The following is a 21,052-nucleotide window of genomic DNA, read 5'->3' as shown; positions in this document are numbered from 1 at the left end:
AAGTTAGATGTCCAGGCTCTCTATGCAATGTGTAGGGAGAGTTAGGCACTTGAGAATGGGATCCACAAAAGCCAACACACTGATTGGGGAGCTAACCAGTAGGAAAGGCCGAGGAGAGGGGTGTGGCCTAAATCACGTCTGTGAAAGGACTTTAGGACCCTTCAGAATTAGGAGGCAGCTGAGCAGGGATTTTGAGGAACTCAGTGGGATTTTGAGGAACTCAGTTGGACTTAGGTGCCTAAAATAATATTTAGGTGTCTAGGGCCTAGATTTGTAAAGTTATTTAGGCATTACTGCTCTCAGCACTTAGGAGTCTACATTCTATTGAGAGTTGATGGTATTTAGACACCTAAATACCTAAGTCCCTTTTTAAATGATATTTAGACTACTAAATCAGTTAGGTGTTAAAAATCTTGGCCTATGTCTTTTTGTGGACCTAGCCCTCCAATACTATTTAATCTCACTGCTTTGTATTAATGTCCTCTTATCAATTTCTGCATTAGTAAGCATGGCTATGATCCAAGCCAGTTGAAGTCAGTGGGCTTCTTTCTATTGACTTCAGTGAGTTTTGGGTGAAGCCTGAAGTGAACAAACTAGAAAAGCAGTAATGATGCATTAAATGAACAACATACACTCTTTACTCAACTAGTTACCATTATTTATAGTAATACTTCATGATAAATGTTCTAGAGAGGCCCCAGTTTGTTTAAGATCTGAGATTTAATCTATTTTTGGAGGAGGACACTTGCACCAGAAGTCACCACAATCCTTTTGAGAGTTATTGGAGAATCTGTGCAAAAAGCAGTGCTTGCCTAGTAGGGCAGTCAGTAATTTATCAGGGCGGTTACATAAACATGAGATCATTATCATGCCTAGACATTTCTGGCCTGGAATTCTCCCAGGTACATGGTTTATTGGGGAGTTTCCTGCACCAGGCTGGGAACTCCTCAAATAACCTGTCTCCCTTTATTTACTTTTCTAGCTGAAATCAGGAAGTTGAGGAACTGCCACATTAAATGAAATAAATGGCACTTGATCAGAATCAATGTTTGGTTACACTTTATAATTCAGTGACTGAAGTAACACAGCTTGTGTTTTATGATACCTGTACCTGTCACTAATTAATAAGAGCCTAACAAAATAAATACAATACACAGTAGTTAATGGAACTGTAGTCTAAACATGTATATATTACATATGAAACCAAAGGGGTAATAGATATTTCAGTGATGTTATTAACTTCCTGTTATATAGCAGGGTAACTAGTTTAAAACATAACCATAGTGTAATTACACAGCACTGGCACCCTATGTACTGTGTAATTACAGACACTGGTGTAACCAACAGATTGGCTTGAGTTTGAGTTTTGGAAAAAGTTCCAAGCCTTTATAAAAACAAGGAGTCCGGTGGCACCTTAAAGACTAACAGATTTATTTGGGCATAAGCTTTTGTGGGTAAAAAACCCCACTTCTTCAGATGCATGAAGTGAAAGTTACAGATACAGGTATAAATATACTGGCACATGAAGAGAAGGGAGTTACCTTAGAAGTGGAGAACCAGAGCTGACAAGGCCAATTCAGTCAGGGTGGATGAGGTCCACTCCCAATAATTGATGAGGAGGTGTCAATACCAAGAAAGGGAAAATTGCTTTAGTAGTGAGCCAGCCACTCCCAGTATCTATTCAAGCCCAAATTAATGGTGTTAAGTTTGCAAATGAATTGTAGCTCTGCAGTTTCTCTTTGAAGTTTGTTTTTGAAGTTTTTTTGTTGAAGGATGTCTACTTTTAAATCTGTTATTGAATGTCCAGGGAGATTGAAGTGTTCTCCTAATGGCTTTTGTATGTTACCATTCCTGATGTCTGATTTGTATCCATTTATTCTTTTACATAGAGACTGTCCGGTTTGGCCAATGTACATAGCAGAAGGGCATTGCTGGCACATGATGGCATATATAACATTAGTAGATGTGCAGGTGAATGAGCCCCTGATGGTGTGGCTGATGTTGTTGGGTCCTCTGATGATGTCACTAGAGTAGATATGGGGACAGAGTAGGCAATGGGGTTTGTTACAGGGATAGGTTTCTGGGTTAGTGTTTCTGTGGTGTAGAGTGTAGTTGCTGGTTAGTATTTGCTTCAGGTTGGGGGGCTGTCTGTAAGCAAGGACTGGCCTGCCTCCCAAGGTCTGTGAGAGTGAGGGCTTGTTTTCCAGGGTAGGTTGTAGATCGTTGATGATGTGCTGAAGAGGTTTTAGCTGGGGGCTGTACGTGATGGCCAGTGGTGTTGTTATTTTCCTTGTTGGTCCTGTCCTGTAGTAGGTAACTTCTGGGTACCCATCTCGCTCTGTCAATCTGTTTCCTCACTTCCCCAGGTGGGAATTGTAGTTTTAAGAATGCTTGATAAAGATCTTGTAGGTGTTTGTCTCTGTCTGAGGGATTGGAGCAAATGCGGTTGTATCTTAGGTCTTGGCTATAGATAATGGATCGTGTGATGTGTCCTGGATGGAAGCTAGAGGCATGTAGGTAAGTACAGTGGTCAGTAGATTTCCAGTATAGGGTGGTGTTTATGTGACCATCACTTATTTGCACTGTAGAGTCCAGGAAGTGGATCTCTTGTGTCGACTGGTCCAGGCTGAGGTTGATGGTGGGGTGGAAATTGTTGAAATCATGGTGGAATACTTCAAGGGCCTCCTTCCCGTGGGTCCATATGACGAAGATGTCATCAATGTAGTACAAGTAGAGGAGGGGCGCTAGGGGACGAGAGCTGAGGAAGCGTTGTTCTAAGTCAGCTATAAAAATGTTGGCATACTGTGGGGCCATGTGGGTACCCATAGTAGTGCTGCTGACTTGAAGGTATAAGTTGTCCCCAAATCTGAAATGGTTGTGGGTGAGGACAAAGTCACAAATCTCAGCCACCAGGTATGCCATGTCCTCATCAGGGATACTCTTCATGACAGCTTGTAGGCCATCCTTATGTGGAATATTGGTGTAAAGAGCTTCTACATCCATGGTGGCCAGGATGGTGTTTTCAGGAAGATCATCAATGTATTGTAGTTTCCTCAGGAAGTTGGTGGTGTCTCGAAGATAGCTATGGGTGCTGGTAGTGTAGGGTTTTAGGACAGAACCCAGATCCTTCTTCCTCTGTAGAGAAATGAAGTGTGCATTGTAAATGGCTTGTCTCGTTTTTGTAAAGTCCAGCCACATGGAAGTTTGTGTGGAAGGTTGGTTTTGTATGGGAGACTCCAGTTTTGAGAGCTCACTCTTCAGATGTGTTTGCTCCTAGGGTAACACCCACCAGGTAGTTTACATCCAGTCTAACCAGTACATTGTGACTGGACCATTCAAGCTGATGGCCCATTAACAAACACAGTGAGCCATAGATGAAGCTTATCCCTGCTCAGTGAGCCTTCCTGTGGACACCTTAGCCAGAATAGGGGTAATGGCTGCCTCTATGACTCATCAAAGCACGCAAGGGCATGTGACTTGCTCATGTGACCCTGGAATCCATATTGTACCAGTACGTTCCCACAAACTAAGACTGAGAGCATTCCCTCCACATGAGAGAAATTATAAAAGGCCCTCGAAGCATCTCCATTTTGCCTCTTTCCTGCTCTGGCCTATGGACTTACACTAAAAGGAGCATTCCAACCAATGGACTGAAGATCTTCCAATCTTTTGGAAGTTAAGTTACTGGAGACATTACAAGCCAGCAGTCTATTCCATCATTGCTTCAAACCTGATACAAGAACTTTGCAATGAGTCTATGCATTTGTTTTCCTTGACCATTATAACTTTATCCTCTTTCTTTTCTCTTATAAATAAACCTTTATATATTAGATACTAAAGGACAACATGATTATCGGGTAAGATCTGAGTTATATATTGGCCTGCCTGTGTGGGTGATCTCTTGAGATTAGAAGAAACCTTTGTTTGATTCAATTGGTTTTAAATAGCCACTCATCATTAAGTCCAGTGTCTGGGTGGTGAAACAACGGCTGGGATACCTAAGGAGGCTGCATTTCTGAATTCTTGTTAACCAGTGTGGTGACATAGAAGTTTACTTTTGTTACTGGCCTGGTATATTTTATGGAAGAATAATCACCAGTTTGGGGTGAGTGTGCCCTATTTTTCAGTGGTTTGTCTTGAATCTGGTATTCTCGGCTGGGAACCACTGAGGCACAGTGACAGTTTGCAATGCCTTATGGGGCAAGTACAGCATCACATGATGAAGGCTTCTCAGTCCCATCATTCCATGGGCATCCTACAGATTGCCAGCCCCTTTTCACCTGTCCTGATAACCTGCAACCCAACCATCTCTGTCTGAAAGCATGGATCTTGCACTGCTGTTCAGTATTGTGCTGTGCGTAATGAACACAAGGCTGTAACAGGAGCCCAGTGGGGGGGCTACTTGCCTGGGGCTTGCCTTGAAGGAGCATATTAACACTGAGGCACAGTAATGTGTGTTGCTGTTGTGTGCTGAGCCTGGCATTGTTTGTTTGCACCATGCTATGAACCTTGCAATGATTGCTGCGTGTGCCCGAAAAGTAACACATTTTAAATCACCTTTTAAAGTAGCACTCGGTAATAAAAAGCCCACAGAAGTGCATGTGTATGGAGGGGAGAGTGTGTGACAATGAGTGTGTGTCTTTGAGAGAGATAGAGTGAGTATGCGGGGGAGAGTGAGTGTGTCAGCACACTGTCTCATTAAGTTCAGACAACAGCCGAAAACAACCAATCCTGAGGCAGAAGCTGGTGCACGCACAGCTGGTGTCCCCCTGTCCCATCACCCCAGCTCAGCAGAGACCGGTACACCAGCGGGGGGAGGGGGACACCCTAACATCAGCCCCCCCTCCCTCCGTGGCTGTACATAGCACAGCACAGGAGGAGTCTCTTTTCCCCCACCCAGCAGCAGGCTGCCTGCCACTGTGGGCCTAGTGCCAGGGAGAGCAGGATTCTGCATTAATGTTTAAATTCTGTGATTCCCTCTGATTTCTCGCACAGCCTCCTCTCCCCACAGACCAAGGAGATGCACCCCCTCCCCTGTAGTCCAGGCAGGCATACGTTTGCTTCTGGGAGCCGGCATGCTTAGCTGGGCAATACCTATGTGATCTCTTCATGCTGAGGAATTTCAAAGCTTCCTGGGTCTTTGAAAGCAGAGGGGCACATGCCTGTGTAGCTGGATGCTGGGCAGCGGAGTTCAAATCAGTGAGCAGAGCGGTCATGTTGGGCATTGTGAGATACCTCCTGGAGGCCAGTTATGGTGATGGAACAAATGCAGTGTCTACACTGACGCTTTGTCGATCAAACTTTGCTGCAAAAAGCTCCACGCCTCTCATCGAGTTGGCTTTATTTTTTTGGCAAAGCAGGAGAGTTTTGTCGGCGGCAGGAGCATTGTAGTGTGTACACCTCCAGTTTTATCAACAAAAGTTGCCTTTTGCTGACAAAACTGTGTAGAGCAGACAAGGCCGAACTCTAAGATTCCTCCATTTTAAGAGCAGTGTGGTGACTGGGTTGGATTTCTGCCAGAGGTGAAAATGGGCCGGTACGGGCTGGTACAGCGTACCGGTAAGAAGTGGCTGCCGGTCCAGGCCCGTACGCAGCCAACGTTGAAGTGCTGCCACGGCAGCGCTTTGACGTTGCTGCTCCTTTTGTCCCACCCTGTTGGGCCGCCGATGGGGGAAGGGGGAGGAGACAAAAGGGGCAGCTGCCCCAGGGCCTGGCAATTTAAAAGGTGCTTCTACCGTGGCAGCGGCCAGAGCCCCGGGCCCTTTAAACCACCCCTGGAGCCCGGGCGGTGAGGGCCGGGCAGCACGGAAGGGCTGGCTGAGAGAGGCTGACCCCAAATCCCCACCCCTTCTGCCCGAGGCCCTGCCCCTTTCGGGGGCCCAGAGCCAGGCCCTGTACTGGGAAGTCTTCTATGTTACTCTCACCCCTGGTTCCTGCTTTTATTTCCATGTCACGTTCTAGCGGCATTTCCCACCATCTGCCCACTGACCCAAGTCAGAGACTGTCTTTGTCCTGCGCCTGTTTCTGCTCTTGACCTAGGCACTAAAGTGACTAGTAAAAGGAATAAGAGAGACTATGAGGCTGCTGATACTGAAGCCATTAGTTTCAAAGGCTTTGCTCATGTTGATTCTGATTTTGCTGACGCCAGTGCTGCTCCCACTGGTTCTTCTAGTGACAATGTTGCTGTGCCCATGGAAATTAGAGCTTTTGTTGTAGGGTTCTGATATGGAGGGTTCTGACAGAGACTAGGAATAATTCAAAAGATGAAGTGGCAGAGTGGTTCCTCTATCTCCTTCTGTGCAGTCAATATGTTACAGAAGTCCTGTTTTAGAGAACAGATTGGCAAAGAGCCCATCCTGAGGATGAGTAAAACTGTATTTTAAAACATGTTTGGACATCAGCTAAGTCTTTGGTAAACACAATTGCTTACTGCAGAAGTTCAAGCATCTCAGTGGCTCCAACCAGGCTTTGAAATTAACACCATCGGCCTCATTAGTTATTCAAACAACTGAGAGTCCTTTCTTCTGAGCGCCTTGTGCGGGGGCAGCGCACTTCACCTTAGCACAGTGAGAGCTTCCTGTGCAGTTGCAGCTGGAACATCGCAGAGTAAAGAATTCTCCCTCTCTCTCAGCTCACATTGACCATATTCTCAGAGGATAGACTCTGAACTCTCTTCTTTCCCTGAGGACATCTATGTAGGACTGACTACACAAGTGTACCTCTTAAAGTTCTATTCCAGAAATCCACTTGACAGACCTCTGGACATATACACAGGTATTGCCACTAAGTGGTCTTTGGTCTTCCTTGTTAAAGTAGATAATTGGCATAGCTGTGATTTACCTCTCCTGTCCTGTTCATGATATGAGTGGTAATTGGATTCAATGCATTTATAACTTTTGTATTTTTTAACTCTGGTAAAACTTAGTACAAGTAACAAACATATTTGGGATGTGATATTTTGGGCAGTCCTTGTAGCATTTTGCTTCTGCATTTATTGCTGTGTGTTCTATGTCATTCTATTACAAATATACAACATCACCACCAACCAGGAAAGGAAAGGAATGGAATACATATATTGATTTCAGAAAACTCTTTGGTAAAAAGTCTCAAGAAATCTTATTGTAAAGTTAATTCAAGTTGTCTTAGAAATCAGCATTGTCTCTTGGACTGAAAGCTTGCTGAGGGACCAGGAACAAAAGCTAATAAATCCAATATATGGAATGCAGTATATGCAACTAATAGGGGGAGAGGTACAAGAAATCGGTGATAAGTTCTCTCATTATTTATGTGGAAGAGGGTGTAACTAGCATGTTAATAACATTTTCAAATGATATTAAAAGAAAAGGTGTTCTGAGCTCTAGAGGAGTCAGAGAAGTCATATAAAATGGTTAGAAATATAGACAGGGCGCAACAAAACGAAATCAAGACAAACATTTTATTCCTATACAAAATATGAGCACCTGAAATCTTGCTGACAGTCCTTAGATATGAATTGTGAAGAACATGGGCTAGGTATTTTTGGTGTAGTGTTCTTGCCCTTTCACTCAAAGCCTGAGTTTGTTGACTATTGTGGCATGAGGAAAAACCCATCTGAGCTGTTTTGGGTCTGCAGGGTGAGCAGGAGTAAAAAGTGTGAAACCTTTTTTTGGTAATAAAAACAGCAGATAAATACACACAACAGAATGAATTGGTTGGGTAACTGCCATTTTTACACATTTTTTGAGAGTGCGATCATCCTTTACAGTTGTGTTTTTTGGTGGGGTGTTGCAGGGAATCTGGTTGCTTTTTTTCAGTATTCATAAGGTTTGTTTGGCTTTAGCTATTGATATGTTCTAACAACTTTTCTTTGCAGCTTAACTAAATTTTCTGGAAGCAGATAAAAATGATAAGAAGTACCTACTGAACTCCTGCTCAATATGAAATTTTAACTCATCCCAATATTCTGGCTTCCATAGACCAATCTATTAGGCCATAATAAGGATTGTGATTTATTTATTTGTTTGCTTTCTGTGGCAGAAATACACAACTCTGTCAGGTCAATTCCTCATTCAATCCCATCACCCACCTCAGTCCACCAAAGAAGAGTCTAAATTTTCTATCCTATATCCCCCCCAGAATGAGCGAGCAGGAGGTGACCTACTCAGAACTGAAATTTCACACTCCTACTCAACAGCAAATCCGACAGAGAGCTGAGATCACCAAGAACAAAGGTACCTTGTATCACAAGCTATTACTCTATACATGCTGGAGTGTTACTTAGGACCACATTAAGACATAGGCACTAGAGGCCCATGCCTAGGACCCCATCTCCTGGAGTCATGTGATTACAGTAGAATCCCAGCTTTAATTAAAAAAAAATTCTAGCCCTTATGTTTGTGAAAAAAGAAAAAGGCTTAAAAATGTGAATTGGCCATAACCAATGCACTTACACCTACCTGAATCTGCAAAGAACTTGAAACAATGGCTCTGAGAAGTGTGAGCTGCCCTATTCATTTCAATGCGGTGTTAACTTCAAGACCCACTGCTCTTGGAAGATACACTCCAACCCCACCCCTGCCGCGGAGTCTACATGTGCCAGAAAAGAAAGAGTGAAGTAGGGCTGGACAGCCCATCTAAGCAGATGCGTCCTAGTTGCTGGGGTGAACATTGGGAACTCCCTCTGCAGCCACGTTTTACTCTTCTAAAGAGAAGGGGGCCTTTGCTGGTGACCTGTCTGTCTGAGAAGGGATTGGATTGTCCTGCCACTGCTACTCCAAATGGACAGTGACACATGGGGGTGGGAAGCTGGAGCTGGAGAGGAGACCTTTGTTGTGATATGGCCATACTGACCATAGTCAAAGTTCTTCATCCACTATCTGTCCATTGTTTCTAGTGGGGTATTTCAGGAGTTGGAAAGTTCTATGTTTGCTCTCTATTGTGCTTGCTAATGTCATGTTACTGGGAGACTTGGGATCCAAATTCAGGAAATAATCCTGCAGATGGAGAGTTCACAGACTTACCAGCCAAAAAGGAAGTCTGTTTTCCCCAACCACTCATTGGTTGTCAGAATTATTGAGCATCTAATCAAAAGAAGCTCTTATTTTGCAGGTTGCTGTATTTCACATCCACCTCAATGCTTCACAGCATAAGCCAGCTGCTGGGGGTTAGGAAGAAACTTCCTGTATGGGCAGCCTATTCCATAGTTGTCCATTATTGGGAACTTACACTGTACTCTGAAGAACTGATATGGGCCACTCCTGAAGACAAGACAGTGGACTAGATGGACTATTGGTCTGATATTCTGTGGGAATTGCTGGGTGGGTTCTGGCTTTGAGAATCTGCCACAGTCTGGAGAAGCCCCAGTCTGACCCCTGAGTCTCAGGAGAGGGACTCAGTTTGCCTCTCTTTGTTCCTGCTCTCTCTGTTAGATTTGTCTTCTCCTCTGTGGAGGCCCTTTGCAGTAATCTTTGGAATCCTCTGCCTGGCTTTGCTGGTAACATCAGGGGTCTTGGGTGCTCTGGGTAAGTACTATAGAGAAGACACTAAAACCCAAGTTTTCAAAGCGGCCACTGATTTTGAGGGCCTCAGTTTTTGAATGACCAATTTGATACACCTTGAGCCTGATATTTCAGTTGTGCTGAAACTCATCTCTCCCATTACTTTATGACACTGGTAATGAAATAGATTTTAATCTCTGGGTCATAAATTCAAATCCAGGTCACTCAGAGATTAAAAGCACAAATTGTTGCCATCTGCTGGCAATTGGATGTGAAATGAATTATTTATTATTAGCATTGCAGTAGCACCTAGAGGCCCCACTTCATTTTGCTAGGTGCTATACAACTATATAACAAAAAGACAGCCTCTGCCCCAACAAGCTTACAGTCCAACTATAAGACTATACACAACAGGTGGATACCAGTGACCAGGTGTCCATCTCATCAACAAGCACCAAAGCTGGAGGTGATCATCTCCATGCTTCACAGTCTCTGCAGGAAGACTAAAATGTGAATAGGTCATGGAAACAACTCATCTCTCATACCAAATGGTGTTCTCTCCAAAACAAAGAGGAGGCACGTCCATGGGGCAATGCAGTGAAGCCGGCAGTGTCGGTACTTTACCAGTGCCGTGGATAAACAGTGATGAGCCCTGCAGTTCAGGTTGGCAGTTTATCATCTTTCAGTAACACTACATTTCCAGAAGGCCAATTCAGACAAAGCTACTAAACCTAGAGTGGCACAGGGGTCCCTGGAGATCCCATCTAAGAGACAGAAAATATTATTGTGCTAATCACTGCTCATGCTCTGCTACTCCATACTGTGTAGTATGAAAATCTTTGTGGTGACAGAACTCTGTAGTAACAATTTGAGCCCCCATGGAACTGGGATGGCTCCCCCTTTATCATGGCCCTTATTGGGGCACATTGTTGCTTGTCAACCTTGCCTACTTAAAAGGAAACTTTTATCCAGTATTCCCTTAACTCTCTCCACAAATAGACAGAGCATGTCTGAAATCATTTCCTATTCTCCCCATAAATGGCAAGGTATGGAAGTTTGGGGTAGGTGTGTCAGGGGAGATCACACACTGAACATTGGCCTTTCCATTCAGGGCATCCAAGCATATTGCTTCACAGGAGACCCCAGTTTTCCTTGAACAGGCCTTGAACATTAAAAAGATTTTTAAAATGAAAGAAGAATCTTATTAGTGTAATTTTTTAAATTATTTCTTTAACATCAAAAATAATTGGAACTGGAAATAATAAACTTATATCTCTTTGTCCTTCTATCTTGCAAGCCATTGGGATGTTATTTTCTCTTTTTCCATCTAGTTTGCAGATGGCAGCAAAACTTCAGCCAGCAGCAGGGAATTCTGGAAAATCTTACCTGCCAGCAAATTATCTTGGAAAACCAAACTCATGAGCTACAGGAAATCCTAGAAAACCTCACAAGGGAGAGAGATTATCTTCAAACCCAGAATATTAATTTCTTGAAGACTTTGCAGTCAAAAGGTACAGGACCTTGCCTCTGGCAGACAACTGTGTTTCTTGTATTTAGCTTTAGTCTTGGTAATTTTCAACAGAACTTCTGAAATGGCATGAAAAAAATGGAAAAATTAGTTATTTTTTGTTTCTAAATTTCCCTCATTTTTTGAAATTCAATTTTTAAAAAAAATCAACTAGCGCTAATGAGTATGTTTTCTAACCAGAGAAATATAACCCAAATCACCCAACCTCCCAGTCTCTGCTGGACTTGGTGGCGGTGATCAGGAGCCAGTTACAGCTCCTAATCCTGGTGCTGGTTTTACAGAGGCCCCAGTCCTGGGGGTGTTAAGGGCATCTTGGATTCTGTGGCCCCTCCCACTCTCTCTTAAAATACATACCCCATGCCAGGGCTTGAACATGGTGTTTGCCTGCAGAGGGCTCCCTCACTCCAAGGATATCCCTAGAAGCCAGTTTCCACCCTCTTGGACTACCAGAGTGGCAAAAGAGAGCAGTGTCTACACCACGATCTGATTCTAATAGCTTCCAGCACTTCTGTAGTCCCCGTGGTGACATTTTAGATTAATTAGAATGCTTTACTTTTGTATAGGAACAAGGAGAGTCTATCAATGTGCTCCTTGTGTTCACTTTCTTCAAGGAAAGGGCCGAACAGTTGATAACATACATAAGGGCCTACATTTTCTGTTGGCATAACTCTATTGAAGTCTATGGTATTTTGCCAGCAGAGACTTATCCCATTATGTGTTGCAGGAAGAAAGTTGGATGAAAATGAAGAAAAATCTGGGTTGCTTTTTTAAAATATTATAAAAACTCTTGAATAAATTATTCTATTAATATTTTTCTACCTACTCCATACAGGAACCTTAAATCCTATCTCAACACAGAATATGATTCTTAATCAACATCAGCTGCTAATGAACAGAGAGATTGAGGAGAATTAACTCACCAGCTGTTCACCTCTGGAGAGTAGCATTCAAATGGTGGATTTCTAGTCACAAGCAATATGAGTTTGTTGCAAATAATTTCTCAGTCATTATGGCCCTTATTAAACAAAGCACTTGAACATGTGGGTCAATCCCATTAATTTCAGTGCAATGTAAGCATGTGCTTAGGAGCTTTGCTGCATTGGGGCCAAAATAACTAAGGGTATGTCTACACTTAAAATGCTACAGCTGCGCCACTGTAGTTCTTCAGTGAAGACACTGCCTATGCCAACGAGAGGCGTTCTCCCCTCAGTGGAGATAATCCACCTCCCAGAGAGATGGTAGCTAGGTTCTTCCACTGACCTTTAACTATTGTGTTCAGGGATGTGGATATTTCATACCCCTGAGTGACATAGTTAAACTGACTTAATTTTCTAATTGTAGATTGGGCCTAAGAATGTTGTAACATGTTCAGCTTTGCTGAACTGGGGCCTCTTAATGCAGCAAGCCTCTGTGTGCTTCAGTCAGCTATTTGCACATGCAATTTCAGCAAATTCAACATTTCCCAGAGTAAACTGATTTTTGGGGAATTTTCCATCACACATTTCAATGGATAATTTCAAACCAGCTCTACAATTTGCCTCATATAATCTTAGCATACTGACCAGTTCACAGTTTGTCTCTCTCACTAGAAAGGGAATGAAAACTTGAAAGGGCAGCCTGGCGTTCTGGGGGAGTGGGCAATTTAAACTTCCACTTTCTCTGCTTCAGCCCCTCACTTCTCCCCTTCCAGCACACCCAACTGCTTCTCTTCACTTCCCATAGCCACAGGATGCCTCCTCTTTGTTCTCCTGTCACAGAGTAGCTGGTCCCGGTCAATAGACCAGGCGTAGTGCCCCTGTGTCACAGTAGGTGAGCCTAATCCAGCCAATTAGAAGGGGCTGGGGTACATCTGGGACTATAAAGGACGGCTAACGGCCAAGCAAAGGAGAGAGTGATTGGGCTAGGCAGTGCCTATGGATGGAAAGCCAGGGTAGAGTGGCGCTAGCTCCTGCGGTGAGTCCCAAAGTAAAGGACGAAGTGCTCAGGGAGGCCCCCCTGAGTCCACTGCTCTAAGAAGGGAACTGAGCTGACTAGAGTTGGGAAGCTGCCTGGTGCAAGGTGCTGGAGACTCGGGGAGGGGTGGCCCAAAAGCCTGAGAACAAAGAGTGAGTTAAAAGATGATTTTCTGTTTGTTTACTCACTTGTGCAAGAGAACAAACCTGCTTGGAAGAGACCTGGCATAGCTGAACATACTTGTCTGATAGCTGGAGGGGGTGGGAGAAGTTTCTCATGGTTACATCCTCCCATTAACTTTCCACCCCTTTACTTGTGCGTTATGGGGTAGGGACTGTTTTTGTATTTAAGCAGTGTTGTAGGGAGCACTGTGATGCTGGAGGGAGTGTCTTTCACATGGGCTAGGAAAACAAGAAATCCTGAGGTCTCCTGCAACAAAACCAGACCCATTTCCCCCAAACCTGATAAACAGGAAGATTGTTCTAGTATCCTGCCAGGTTAACATTTGGCTAAAAAATATTGACCAACTACCTTGTGCCTAATTAGATACAGTTTACTCTTTACAGTCTGACATAAGCAAATTCTCATTCTCAAATATAGCACGGCTGTGTTCTTTAACAGTTATTTCAACTCATTGTCCCTTTATAAAAATGTAATGAGCAGTTTGGGGTCTTTGTTTGGAAATTGCTATGTAAATGTCAGCTGTCATTATTACTAACATGTCATTATTATGTCAGGTACAGTGCTTTATTTTCAGGTCATCTGTGGTGAGATGGTCTGTCTGTAACATAACAAGATTGACAGGTTGGGAGGACACTGTCCATACTGTAAACATGAACCACCGCTGTAAGAGAGTAGCAAACATCTTGAGAGTGCTGTCTGCATGTTACATCAAGTACATGAGGACATATGGTGTCTAGACTGTACTTGTTCCCGGTGTATAGTGTGCTAAGCAATTTTCCAAGGAAAATGACACAATCTTAGCTAAGTACTAATAACTAGTATGATATGGCTGTGAAAAAAGCTAATGCGGTCTTGGGATGCATCAGGAGAGGTATTTCCAGTAGGGATAAGGAGGTTTTAGTACCGTTATACAAGGCACTGGTGAGACCTCACCTGGAATACTGTGTGCAGTTCTGGTCTCCCATGTTTAAGAAGGATGAATTCAAACTGGAACAGGTACAGAGAAAGGCTACTAGGATGATCCGAGGAATGGAAAACTTGTCTTATGAAAGGAGACTTAAGGAGCTTGGCTTGTTTAGCCTAACTAAAAGAAGGTTGAGGGGAGATATGATTGTTCTCTATAAATATATCAGAGGGATAAATACCGGAGAGGGAGAGGAATTATTTAAGCTCAGTACCAATGTGGACACAAGAACAAATGGATATAAACTGGCCACCAGGAAGTTTAGACTTGAAATTAGACGAAGGTTTCTAACCATCAGAGGAGTGAAGTTTTGGAATAGCCTTCCAAGGGAAGCAGTGGGGGCAAAAGATCTATCTGGCTTTAAGATTAAACTCGATAAGTTTATGGAGGAGATGGTATGATGGGATAACATGGTTTTGGTAATTAAATATTCATGGTAAATAGGCCCAATGGCCTGTGATGGGATATTAGATGGGGTGGGATCTGAGTTACCCAGGAAAGAATTTTCTGTAGTATCTGCCTAGTGAATCTTGCCCATATGCTCAGGGTTCAGCTGATCGCCATATTTGGGGTTGGGAAGGAATTTTTCTCCAGGGCAGATTAGAAGAGGCCTTGGAGGATTTTCGCCTTCCTCTGTAGCATGGGGCACGGGTCACTTGCTGGAGGATTCTCTGCTCCTTGAAGTCTTTAAACCACAATTTGAGGACTTCAATAGCTCAGACATAGGTGAGAGGTTTTTTGCAGGAGTGGTGGGTGAAATTCTGTGGCCTGCGTTGTGCAGGAGGTCAGACTAGCTGATCATAATGGTCCCTTTTGACCTAAATATCTATGAATCTATGAACTAAAGCTGATAAAAAAATTCCCTCCACCATTTTGTGATGGATAATTGCCTCTCTTTTTAACTGTTTGCAGTAATGTTGCTGCGTTGGTCCCAAGATATTACAATGAGAAGGTGGGTGAGGTAACATCTTTTACATAGTGGCACATGAGTCTTTCATTTGGGGAGGCTACACGCAGGAGAGCCAGAAGCTCCCTAGAAGCGGGGGGCCCACTGGCACCCAGACTGTGGCCCTGTCCCCCTCTGCCCTTCCCCCAAGCCATGCCCAGGCTTCCTCCTCCCCCGAAGACCCACTCGCTCAGGGAGCAACAAAGAACTGGGGGCAGGTGGGTGTGTCAGGGGAATCAGCAACAACTGCAGGAGGGAGGAGATCGCATAGGGGGAATATGGGGAGGAGCAGAGAACAGCCAGGATGCAGGACATGACCAAACTATGGGGGTGAAGACAGAGAACTGCACTGGGGGGGTGTGGAAAGGCAGGTAGAGGGACGAGAAGGCCCACCAGCCCAGTGCATGCTGATGTAGGAAGGGGAAGGACCTCTGAGGGAGAGCACATGTGCCCAGGTCCACACGCACATGGGCAGGAGGGGAAACACTGCAGCTGAAGGGTGGGGGAAGGCAGGTGGGCAATGCAGCACTGGGGGTGCAGGGAGGGCTTCATGCCACTCAACTCTCCCCCCAGCAGAGGAGGGGCAGATCGGGGGGATAGGGACATGGTGCTGGTGTCCTCCCGCCCCTTCTAGGTAGCTTCCAGCGCTCCTGCTCACAAGGTGCAGAGGAGGCGGGCCAGTGTACCTCCAAAGGGAGGTAACCTGCATCTGGCATTTGCCCCCTGCATGGCCAGCCTTTTTTATTTTGCAGAGGTTTAACCTCTTATACGTGCTGCCCATAATCTTTTATTGGACCAGTTCCTTCTGGTGAAAGATACAAGGTTTCAAGCTGCAACGAGCTGCTTTTTAAGATGATGAAGAAGAAGCTGTGTAGCTCGAAAGCTTCTCTCTTTCACCAGCAGAAGTTGGTCCAATAAAAGATGTTACCTCACCTAGCTTCTCTCTCTGTTAACAGTTTTCTCAGAATTACAGATTTATTTGAAATGTTTCATTTTTTATGAAAAATTATAAACATTTTTTTAATGTGAAATCATTTCCCTTGTTATCTTGCTATCTCTTCATTTACCCACTCATTGTCCCTTTTAATATTTTTGACCCTACAAATGTGGGAGAGAAGGGGAATGCAGGAGGGGGAATAAAAAAATTCTCAGGAAACTTTGAAAAATGATTTTTAAAATTTCTAAGGAAAATAAATTGGTATTTTGACTATTTATACTAGACATTGTAGAGTCAGAGGGTGAAATATCAGTATCAGCTCTCAGGTGGATTTGTTGGAAAGAGAACCCAACGTCTAACTGACTCTCACTCAGATCTGACCCTCTGCACATATATTTTCTCATGAAGGAGACAAGTGCATCATTTGTCCAAAGAACTGGATACAGCATGGGAAGGACTGTTATGAACTTTCGTCTGGTATAAAATCTTGGTCTGTGTGTAAAGAATATTGCTCTTCCCTGGGCTCCAGACTGCTGAAGATAGACAGCAAGGAAGAGCTGGTAGAGTCTATTTCATTTCTTTTGAATTCCTGTATATCCCAAACTACAAATAACTGATTTGTCAAAGATGGGAGAGGAAGAGGTTATGTTGATGTGTCTGATTGCCATATGATTTTATAGGGAAAATACATACCAAATCTACAAATTTGACTAACACAAACAATAAAATTGTCAAAGGAAAAGGAGTACTTGTGGCACCTTAGAGACTAACAAATTTATTTGAGCATAAGTTTCGTGAGCTACAGCTTATGCTCAGATAAATTTGTTAGTCTCTAAGGTGCCACAAGTACTCCTTTTCTTTTTGCAGATACAGACTAATACGGCTGCTATTCTCAAACCTGTCAATAAAATTGTTCTAACCCCTCAGGGCTATTAACTTATCACTCTCCATTCATCCCTCCGTGATAGCCTTGGAAAATAAGATTTGTCTTGATAACAATACCTTTTCTACTCATGATATGGACATTGGCATAATATGAGTCCCTCATCCATACCAGCTGTATCCTCAATTCCAAAGGGACCCTTAGCTAACTTTGTATATTGGAGAAGTGGAAAGAATTTAGAATTATCACTGATTTAAGCAGTTAAAGGAATTGAGAGTATGGCTTCACTGCAGTTTTAACACAAGTTATCTACACTCGAGTTATTTCTCTTGAGTTAGCCTAACTGGAGTGAGAGCAGACACAGTGTGAAGTAACACTGGAGCTGCTGTGTTCACACTAGCACTGAACTCCCCTATATGTACCACCAAGACTTCTGGGGGTATATCCCATGATTCTTAGCACTGCAGTATGCTGAGTTGCTCTGAGTTCTTTCCCAGTTAATTGTGGGAGAACTTGTCTGTTCTTTCTAGGAACATGGGGAAAATTGTTCTCTAATACCTTCCCACTAGCAAGTGGGACTAGCCTGCATCCACATTAGAGTCATCATGTTAGCAGCAGATGAGTTGTGTTAACTCAAGCTTTAGCCTATGCACCCTGACAGACCAGACAACTCAAGTTAAAAGCACTGCAATTAAGGATTCTTGTTTGTGGATGGGACTGGGCAGAGCTTTGTAATTTGGGGGTTAATATGTTTTGCTATGCTACAGAGCCAGAAGGATGGAGGAATATTTGCAGGGGTTACACTCACACTGCCCTTGTGGTCAGTAGAGCTGGCTCATTCACTCTAAAGTGGGCTTTGATTAAGCCTGCTTTGAAAGAGGAGTAGATGAAAGTGCACTAGGCAATTTTGAGTGCATGGCAGCAGGTTCCACATGGACACTTTCTGCTCAGCAGGCTAGTGCAGGATAGGTTTTACACCCCAGCTTGCAGTGAACTAAGTGTTTGTATATACAAGCCCACATTATCTCTAGTAATGTGTTAGCAATCTAGATATCTGTTTCAATTGTGATCTGACCCCTCAGAGCTAGTTGGCTATTAATGGTACACCCACAGTGTACACTGCTCCTAACGGAGGGAATGCCTCACGTCCCTCAACTCTCTAGAGCATAGATTTGGTTACCAAAGGGCTCCCATGCAGCCCCCTACGTTGGAATCACTGTACCTTTATTGTATTCTTTCATGGAGAGGAGGGGAGGTATACTAGGGAAAAGTGTCTTTATAAAACAAAACCCCCCACATTATGGCCCCTTTTCTGGGTGTAAGGAATTCTGTGATTGGCCAGCTGGCAGTCGGACCTACATAGAACATTAACCATATTCCTTTCCTTCAAATCCATATAACTATAGGAAGGGCAGAAGCAGGGGACTGAGTTGTGTTGTTTTTTTTAAGAGATGGTAAAAAATTATTTCCAAATTTTTGAATAACACTATTTTGTTTTAAAACTTTCATTGACAGTTTTCTGTGAAAGAAAATGATTTAGTTTTAAATTGAAATGTTAGTTTGATTTTTTTTTAACCACAACAAAAATCATTTTTCACTGTCTTAGTTTTATAGGTTTTCTGCTCCCCCCCCCACCTCAATCTATTTTCCAACTTGAAAAGTGGGGAGTAAAGCAAAAAAATGGGTGGTACTGTAGGGGGGAGGTTTTTCATTGCTTCTCCCCCTCGCTTTCTCTCTCCCTCTCACTTCTTCCCCACTTCTTACATGGGGAGGAAAAGAAGGAAAAATAAGAAAGTGCTGAGGGGAAAAGAGTAGAGAGGGGGAGAGGGGAGATAAAAATCTGGAAACCAATAATCAAAAAACAAACTTTTCAGGTTTCAAAAACTAAAATGGAAAATGAAAAAAAAAATGAAGCTAGTATTGAAGAATCTGTGGGAAACATTTTGATTTTGATGAAACTGCATATTTAATGGAAAAAATTATCCGTCAAATTTCTGCCAGTTCTACCATATTTTTGTCTCTCTCTCTCTCTCTCGCTCGCTCTTTTTTTCTCCTCCATAGGACTTCATAAAACCACTGACAAGTTTTCGTTACTGGATGGGATTATTGTATAATGACACCAAAGGTTACTGGCAATGGGAAGATGGCACTGCTCTCACCACTGATGTGTAAGACTTTGCTACTATTTCCCTGTGTATTTATTGCAGAATTTTTACAGGGCGCAAACACCAAGGGGAGAGCCATTTCTGAAGTCTGACCTCAGAAGTGTGTGTGTGTGTGTGTGTGTGTGTGTGTGTGTGTGTGTGTGTGTGTGTGTGTGTGTGTGTGTGTGTGAGTGTGTGTGATTCACTGGATCAGGACTACAATGTAGCATAAATCATCCTGCCTCCCAGTTTGTGCCTAGTAGCAGAGAAGGGTGGAATATGTCCTGGGCAGAATTGGCTGAAAGAAAAATTTTAAATCTAAAATGGCATTTTAAAACAATTTTTGTTGCAAAACACCTGTCTTTGAAAATGTTTGCTTTTTCTGATACTTTAATCTCAACTTTCCATGGAAATAGGGTTTTTTTTTGCTTACTTTTTTTTTAATGTCCCATTCACTGAATTTTTTGAAGAAGCATTCTGATAACTTCACCAACAATTTGGAAAACCCGCAAATGGATTGGCTTTGAGCTCTGTAAAATGGAAACAACTTTGACTTTTTTCCTGATTTCTCCCTCCCTTCCCCAACTGTAGTCCTGAGGTTCAGGAAACAACAGGTGTGTGTTTGTTTTGTTTTTTCATCTGCCAATAATTTCTAAGGAAAAAAAATGTAGGTACAATTCCACTTAATAATTTTCTACATTTTTTTCTGAGCTGAACACTGAAAGGTTGTGCAGGTCAGGTCTGTGAAGTATTTGGAAAAAGCACTGTTGAATACCAGGGCCTAAATAACTGTGGATGCTGGAGGTCAGGAATAAGGGGCATTAGCATCCCTCTGCCCTGTACTTCACTCTAGTCAACATAACTAGTTTACTGTTCTCATAACCTCACTTCCATATTTTTGAAAAGCTACTCTGCTCATCACAATTATACCTGTGTTATCATGGTAACTATTTATGGTTTCTGATATGTGACTTGTCTGGCTGACAGTAAAATGTCTCTCCATCCCAGGTTTCCAAGTCTGAGAAGTTACCACGGTCCATATTGTGCAACACTGAAAAATGGAAAAGCCTTGGGCTATTCTTGTGAAAGCCTAAACTTCTGTGTGTGTGAAAAGGGTCTGTTTAGCTAAAGTCTTCTGTAATGGCACAAGAATGAACATATGAGGTCCTATTTTGGAGGATCCAGTTGCTACTGTTGCCTATATTTATAAGGCTCCATCTTGTATGGAGCCGAGTATGGAGTCCAACTTAAGTCATCCAACTCCGACATAAGTTATTTAAGTTTTGAGCATTGTGGTCCTGTTTCAGCAGAGCACAAAACAGGACAGGGTCCCTACTAAACTGTTAAAATTCTCTGTTGTGCTCACAAAGTGCTTGTAAGCTATTATAGAAGGAGATGGCTCCTCTTTCAGTGGGAGAAACAATAATCACACTCCACTTCACCAACCAGCCTTCTGTTCTTGGCCCTTGCTGCTGCTACTGTTCATCTGTTCCAAAATCCAGACCAGACTGCAGAATGTGACACTGCTGTGGAGCCAGCTTGAGCTACTGTCCCCAGGATTCACCCATCTCACATGGAGAACTCTCTTATCTCCTGTTGCCAATATATCATTTTTTATACAAAAACTTTTTTTTTTTGCTTCTAATTCTGATTTTTTTCTTGTCCTGTGCCAAAAATATATTTTTTTTACCTATTATGTTCATATATGATGACTTACTATTAAACAACTGAAACAATGTTCTAATTCTTTGGTAATTATTACTTTGGCTTTGAGAGGTCCTCTTTAATTCCCTGTCCCCAATATTATTATGCCACCTAACAACAATCAGAAGGGAAATCATGGAGCAGATTTAGATCACTTCTTACTAGAGACCTTACTCTGATGTAGTGGTTCTCAACCCATGGCCTGTGGGCCACTTGCAACCCAATCAGCACACAGCTGCAGCCCATGTGACATCCTCAGGACCATAGAGGTTGTGTGTGTGTGTGTGTGTGAAGGTTCCTTCCCCACTCTGAACTCTAGGGTAGAGATGTGAGG

At 43.1% G+C, this 21,052-nt stretch overlaps 1 protein-coding gene across 2 annotated transcripts; it reads left to right on the top strand.

Annotated features, from left to right (window-relative positions):
* Window positions 1–6,578: 6,578 nt before the first annotated feature.
* LOC119567319 (oxidized low-density lipoprotein receptor 1-like) lies at window positions 6,579–20,851 on the top strand. 2 transcript variants are annotated; one of them, XR_006291816.1, is made up of 8 exons: window positions 6,579–6,774; window positions 8,116–8,210; window positions 9,408–9,500; window positions 10,808–10,987; window positions 15,017–15,056; window positions 16,396–16,547; window positions 18,932–19,038; window positions 20,023–20,851. XR_006291816.1 is itself a non-coding variant. In XM_037912162.2 (7 exons), the coding sequence occupies exons 2-7, from the start codon at window positions 8,117–8,119 to the stop codon at window positions 20,141–20,143; spliced, it is 747 nt and encodes a 248-aa protein (XP_037768090.1). In that variant the 5' UTR covers window positions 6,579–6,774; window position 8,116; the 3' UTR covers window positions 20,144–20,850. The 2 variants fall into 2 exon arrangements, 1 of the variants encoding a protein (XP_037768090.1); XM_037912162.2 differs by lacking the exon at window positions 15,017–15,056 and having other exon boundaries at window positions 20,023–20,850.
* The last annotated feature ends 201 nt before the right edge of the window (window positions 20,852–21,052 follow it).

Source organism: Chelonia mydas, chromosome 1, assembly GCF_015237465.2.
Source record: "Chelonia mydas isolate rCheMyd1 chromosome 1, rCheMyd1.pri.v2, whole genome shotgun sequence".
Lineage (NCBI taxonomy): Eukaryota > Metazoa > Chordata > Testudines > Cheloniidae > Chelonia > Chelonia mydas.
The sequence above is the reverse complement of the archived record's forward strand: the minus strand, read 5'-3'. Positions and strand labels throughout refer to the sequence as shown.